At 42.0% G+C, this 7,127-nt stretch overlaps 1 protein-coding gene across 1 annotated transcript in view; it reads right to left on the bottom strand.

The window, feature by feature from the left end:
- Positions 1 to 515: 515 nt before the first annotated feature.
- Positions 516 to 7,127, bottom strand: part of stum (stum, mechanosensory transduction mediator homolog) — a 13,816-nt gene continuing 7,204 nt past the window's right edge. Inside the window, exons 2-4 of the mRNA XM_071909046.2 lie at positions 4,007 to 4,189; positions 1,200 to 1,208; positions 516 to 550 (exon numbers count right to left, since the gene is read on the bottom strand). Coding sequence (XP_071765147.1) covers positions 516 to 550; positions 1,200 to 1,208; positions 4,007 to 4,189 — 227 coding nt within the window. The remainder of the gene's footprint in view (positions 551 to 1,199; positions 1,209 to 4,006; positions 4,190 to 7,127) is intronic.

Below are 7,127 nucleotides of genomic sequence, written 5' to 3'. Positions count from 1 at the left end.
AATAAAAAATATCAAAAGACGCGGTTCAAAAATCACTATCATAATTATGAGACAAAGCAAAAAGACATTGTCATTATCTATTTTATCCCTAAATTGTCTAAACTTGTTTTATGACTGTACAGTTGTAGTCTCTCTTTCCCATCCTGTAACATTTAGATGTGGCCTGGTGTCAGCCAATCAGCAGCGAGTCGGAGGTTTTCCTTATAGAGTAGACGGTTGATTGGTTGATCGGTAATTAAGGGGCAGGGTTTCCTATCTTCTGTTGCCTGTATCTTCTTTCTTTCTTCCTTTCTTTCTTTCTTTCGTTCTTTCTTTCTTAGTCCATTTGTCTGTAATTCATATTTCACTCTCTCTCTCTCTCTCTCTGCCTCTGCCTCTCTCGCTCTGCCCTCCGGCGTTGGAAATTGGCAGAGCTATATGTCATCACAAAGGTCAAAGGTCGCGGTCAGGTTTCAGGGGTTGAAGAGGTCAAAACTGTCCATGTGATCCATCGGCTAACCTGAGACCGGCTTGACTCAGACCTCCTGAGGAATCCCCTGGTCTCTACAGCCTGGGGGGAGAGAGAGAGAGAGAGCGAGAGAGAGAGAGAGAGAGAGAGGGGGGGGGGGGGGGGGGGCATGGGGTAAGAGAGACAGGCAGAGAGAGGGAGGGAGATACAGAGACAGAGAAATAGAGAGACAAGTGGGATTTTTTTTTTTTCGTACATGTAAATGTCCACCTCAGCTTAAATTATGAAAGACTCCACTTATTCAACAAGAAAAACATTAATTTTGAACTTTTGAAAATAATTGCTTTTTCATGTAACAGAAATTTAGCATGACTTCCAATGCAAGGCTGTATTGGTTTCTCTTGTGGGACAATAAAGATTGACCTGACTTGCAGGTTTGGCTCATTACACCGGTTTCCACTACAGTGGCAAACAATACTAGTCTGGCTTGCACTATAGATTTCATAATTTCATGGACGATAAATGTAAAGTTCCCCAACTAAGCAACTTGTATAAAAACAGAAAATCAAGCATACACCATTTCCATGCCCTGGAAGTGTAGTCGTTTGTTTGGACAACTCATTATCTATGTTCAATTTAGTTTTCCCAATTTTTTTCCTTTTTTTTTTATGTGTCTACTTTACATCACCCAGCAATTCACTGGCTAATTGGGGAATCATTCCTAGTGGGAGAGTAAAATAGAAACACCTACCGTCAGAAACTTCGGTTCACGAAGAAGAGGAGCAGAGCAGAGAGGGGAGAGAAGAAACAAGAGAGAGACAGTTAATGATGAAAAACATGAGCTTTATTTGTCAAATAATTTCTAAGAAGTGGTAGGATTTTCTCATATATCTGTGAAGTTATCTTCGGTGACTGGTAAGTTACACAAGACAAGCTGTTTGGACAAAAAAGGAATTCTACAGAGCGCTCGAGTAACTTTCCAGGAAGAAAATCTCCCGTTCAACAAGACAAACATCATATGATTTAACGAAGACTAACCCCTCTTTGATATGACTAGATTACATGATCAAATGCACATGAATACAGTAACATAACCCTTGTTTGTAACATCGATAGAGAGAGAGAGAGAGATGGAGAGAGGCACAGAGTAAAACAGAAAGAGAAAGTTAGGCGGAGAGGGGAGATGGGGGGGCAGCGGGGAGAGAGTGGGAGGAATAACGTGAGAGAGAGAAAGAGAGGGAGCAAGAATATGCCAAGATCAAATAGGGTACAATCATTAGATAGAGAAAGAGGCAGGAAAAGGGAGGTGGGGGGGGGGGGGGGGGGGGAGAGAGAAAACAGCGAACAGGGCAGAGGGAGTAGGAGGAAGACAGAGAAGTAGAGAGGGAGAGAGAAATAATACCACGATCATTAGATAGACGGAGAAAGAGAGGCAGCGGGGGAGAGAGATAGAGAGAGAGAGAGGGGGGGTGTTTATATATAGAGGTATGGAAAGAGAGAATACATTGATCATATGCAACATGGGCTCATTAGAGAGAGAGAGAGAGAGGAGAGAGAGACAGAGGGAGAAAACAATGATAAATGTGCTGCATTACCATAGTGATTCATTGCATGGAGGTAGAAAGAGGAGAAGGGCAGAGAGATGGAGGGAGAGAGAGAGAGAGAGAGAGAGAGAGAGAGAGAGAGAGAGAGAGAGAGAGAGAGAGAGAGAGAGAGAGAGAGAACAAATCCAGCTTCCATTACACTGGATGATTTTACTGAGAATTTCTGAATAGTGAATAGTTGAATAATAAGTTCTCTGGGAAGCAAACAGCAGCGCATGATTTCAATACTAATAGTTTAATCAGAAGCTAGCCTTCAGTGAGAAAAGAAAGTCATTTTTATATTCAATATAAATGCTCAATAAGATGCTTGCCCTCAGCGCTAAAATGAATATAGATTTTAACAGCAATAGTTGAATAAGACGCGTGCCCAGAGGCTAGGAAAACAGTGGGGAACAGTGAACAAAACACACCAGGGGGGCAGCGCACTCCCACACACACAATTACCTCTCACACACACACACACACACACACACGGACTCTTCACACACACTCGCACACACAAGCGCATACGACAATTACCTCACGCACACGCACACAACCGCACTCACACACGTAATTGTACACAAGTTCACATATACTGCAGGCACTTTGCACACTCACACACACAACACACACACACACACACACACACACACACACACAGCAGGCAGTACTAACGGTGGTAATTCAAAGGATTCTTTGGCAGAATGAAGACTGAGAGAATGGGAGACTGTTTGTGTGTGTGTGTGTGTGTGTGTGTGTGTGTGTGTGTGTGTGCGTGTGCATGTGTATGTGCATGTTCATGAATCAGTGCCTGAGGAGAAGCCACTACTTTCTGACAGAGAGTAGGAGGTAGAAAAACCAGACCTCTCTGTCTCCTATTCCCTCTCTCTACTCCCAGTCAACCCATTCTCTCTCTTTCGCATCCACCTCTTTCTTTCTTTCTTTCTTTCCCTCTTCATTAGCTCTCCGTCTCTCCTCCTCTTTGCTGGTCTGTCTTGATCTCCCTCTCTCTCCCCCATTATCTCTATCTCTTTCTCTCTCTCATTTCCCCTCTGCCTCTCTCCACCCTTCTGTCTGTCTCTGCCTCCGTCTCCCTGCTAACACTGCATTGTATTGATATTGTGCCACCTGCGAGTCAGATGTGCTCCAGTCTTGTAAACCTGAGATTAGAGATCATGACTTTAGTTTGGCGTCTGGAGAAACATAAAGAGAGAGAAAAAGAGATGGAAAAAGAGAGAGACGAAAATTCCCAGCAAACATTTTGATATTGAACAGGTGTTGATCCGCCCAGTCTGCACCAACACTGAAAACCTGTGTAAAGGAGACGACGTTCGTAGTTGTTTTTTCTGAAATTATCTATTTTTCTGATACCAGTTCCAATATGAGAATTTCATATTGTGAAATGTTTGTGCTCGTTTGGATTTGCTTGCTGGGTGAAACAGATAGACAGGCAAAGAAAGAAAGAAAGAAAGAAAGAAAGAAAGAAAGAAGAAGAGAAGAGAAGAACCACTCCCCAAAAGCCAAAGAGAAGAGAAGAGAAGAGAAGAGGAGAAGAGAATGAACCACTCCCCAGAAGCCAAAGAGAAGGGAGAGAAGAGAAGAGAAGAGAGAAGAGAAGAGAAAAGAAGAGAATAGAAGAGAATGAACGACTCCCCAGAAGCCAAAGAGAAGAGAAGGGAGGAGAAGAGAAGAGAAGAGAAGAGAAGAGAAGAGAGAGGAGAAAAGAAGAGAATAGAAGAGAATGAACGACTCCCCAGAAGCCAAAGAGAAGAGAAGGGAGGAGAAGAGAAGAGAAGAGAAGAGAAGAGAAGAGAAGAGAGAGGAGAAAAGAAGATAATAGAAGAGAATGAACCACTCCCCAGAAGCCAAAGAGAAGGGAAAAGAAGAGAAGAGAGAAGAGAAGAGAAGACAGCCAGACAGACAGACAGACAGTCAGACAGACAGATAAACAGAGAGACAGACAGCAACTCACTGGCCAGGATCACCATGTCCATTCCCCAGAAGATGCTCATGATCCATCCAACCATGATGACAGCGGTCAGGATCTGGATGAGGGCCGCCGCCACGTTGAGCCAGAACACACAGCACTTGCCTCGCTCTGAGACCAGCTCGTTACGAGCTCCGCACAGCACCGTGAACGCTGAGATGAAGGTACCTGTGAGACAGAAGCAGCCGAAACACCATCATCATCATCATTTCTGTTGTTCTGGTCATGACAAAACAGATTCGGAAAAGTTTTCTGCCGTCAAACTCAATTGTAATTGTAATTGTAAATATCTTGACGTGACATCATGTCATCATTTGGTCACTTTTATCCACGGGAATAAGAAAAATACACCACCAAACAACAGAACGGGTCCAGAAATGCAAGGCACATGACCAATAGCTGTTGTTTTAACAGTGTTTAAGTGTTTTAGGATGGATTTTTCCTTAAATTTCAAATTGAAACTGAGTGTTTAAGAATGACTACTGTGATCATACGCTTCACTCTCACCACTACCATCTCCCTACGTACAGTGTAGACAGCTATACAATTCAATATTAAAGTAAAACTAGAAAACTTCTCCCATATGGGGGGTTCATGGCCTATTTGTGGTTCCTTGACATGAAAACATTTGGGGAAATCCTGTAATAATCACTGAAGATGTCTCAGAATGGCTCTTTTTTTGTACTTTTTAGTTTCGTTTTTTTTTGGTAACATTTTGCAAGATGACACATGCACCTGTTATCATCAGTGTGAATTTTCAACAACTTGGTTCAGGCTCTGGTGTCAGTACCGTTTTTTCCTTTTTTTTTAAATCATTCTAAGAAAAAACACAATTTTGTCTTGCATTTAGCAACCAAACATCAGTTACAACCCTACAGTTAAAAAGCACACACACACACTGAAGCGCACATACACAGTTACTACACTGGAAACAGGGTTATCAATATGACCAGTAGCAATTCAAGTCCTCCTGTATGAAATTGAATATCAGTCCGTGTTCTATTATCTTGGAGACTGGGAACCTCCTGGGCCCCATTTGTTATGAATGTACTGTGTGCGTGTGTGTGTGTGCGTGTGTGTGCGTGTGTGTGTGCACTGTCTCACTGCACCCTGATCAGATTATTTCATTACAGGACGTTTCCATGACAACGTTTCCTCAGGAATAGAAAAATCTGATTTTTAACTCTCTGTGGCCCAGATCTACCTTGCATTGACTAACCTACTCAGCAGTGTTTTATTCAGCATAGCTTACATTGACTAGATACTAGCAGTATTTCAGGCTAACATTGACTATTAAGCTACTAGCAGTGTTTTATTCAGCCTAGTTTACATTGACTATTAAACTACGGTTTCAGCCTACCTTACATTGACTATAAAGCTACTAGCAGTGCTTCAGCCTAGCTTACATAAACTACTAGCAGTGTTTTATTCAGCCTAGTTTACACTGACTTTTACTGTTTCAGCCTAGTTTACATTGACTATTAAGCTACTAGCAGTGTATCAGCCTAGCTTTTTACATTGATTTTTCAGAATAATTTTGCAATGGATGCTTAATTTTGTACATATGCACACATTTTCTATTCTAGGCTTCTGTGAGAAACAATTTACATATTTCTGACTGTTTATATAGGCCTAGTCTTGATAGGATCGTGTGTTTCAGTGGTGCGTTGATAATTTTCTCTGTAAACTGGCCAGTTCAGATACTAGAAGAAACAATCTCTTGCACTGGTATTTATTTGGTCTCTCTGCTTGGCAGCACTCCCACTCAGAGCTTCAGGTTTGGGAAGAAAGAGATTACATGTAGGGGGATTACAGCAATCTGATTGCAAAACAATGTAGCTTTTAAATCAAGTCTGAATTCAAAAAAATCTTGAATGTAAACTGATTTGTTGGTCACAGAGGCCAAGACTAAGAAATGTTTCTGTGGAATTCTTAAATTTCCTCACCAAATTATTCAGAGACACAGCTGATGTTTTTACTTTCTCTGCCTCGGCTGCCTCTCCCCCTCAGTCTGTGTCTCTCTCCAAGGCTTTTTGTACCCTTCGCAAATGCTGAACGCCACGCAAAAGAAATGTCTGGTGGGCGTTGTGCGCATCACGGCCTTGGCCCTTCTCGTCCTGCAAGCTCTGTTCCTTGTCACATTCATCGAATTCAAATAACAAAGCAAGCAGAACCGGTGGGGGGGCTTCCCAGTTCCGTTTTGTTTTTGGAGAGGAGCGAAAAAAAAAAAAAAAAAAAAAAAGACCAATGTCAACGCATAAATCAGGGTAGCTGGTCTCTTGTCACTTTATCTCTCTCTAGGGTTAGTGTCTCTCTCTTTTCCTCTCACTCTGTGTCTGTGTCTCTCTCTCTCAGATGAATAGAGATGAACTATGATTAGTTAGCAAAGCGAGATAGAATCTGAGTTATGCCAAAATGAATCAGTCTGAGGGAAACACACACACACACACACACCAGATATACTCAGCCCATAAATTCTGACCAAACTCTGAATGTACAGCATAAGATTTAATTTAACATTTTTGCCTTTTGCCAGTGACTTACACTCACATTTAGGATTTTATCTTATTTACTCTAATCTGGAATAGTATAACTTTAGAATAAGACGAATCCCAGAACGGTAAGTAAGCAGCCTTGTTAAGAAAAGTACAAGAGACAATAATACAATAGTTAGATGTAGCAGGAAAAAATGGAATCAGATGCGTTTTACTTTCAGGCATTTAGCTGATGCTCTCTTATCCAAAGCCCCTTGCAGTAGAAGGAGCTGAAACTCCACTCAGAGATGATGTGATCAGCACAGACAGAGAAATGATCAGGTCACAGAGGCCACGCCCACCAGCAGATGCTCTGGCTGTTGGCAGACAGACCACCTCCAGACATGAGCGATGATTGACAGCCAGCTGGTAACTGAATGTTTACACATCAGTTCCGTCACTGTTGCATGTCACCAGTATTTATACACTCTTGCTACTTTCAATTTCTCTGTGTGCTTGTAATTTAACATGCAACTGTAATCCGTTTAAATACCAAGTATACCGATGAAATGCATTGCTTTTACTGAATAGTAGAGACTTGCACCATTAGTTTGGGGTGCTTGGACAAAAAA

The sequence above is a fragment of the Centroberyx gerrardi genome, chromosome 18, assembly GCF_048128805.1.
Source record: "Centroberyx gerrardi isolate f3 chromosome 18, fCenGer3.hap1.cur.20231027, whole genome shotgun sequence".
NCBI lineage: Eukaryota > Metazoa > Chordata > Actinopteri > Beryciformes > Berycidae > Centroberyx > Centroberyx gerrardi.
Note: the sequence above shows the minus strand (reverse complement) of the source record. Positions and strands in the feature narration are given on the sequence as shown.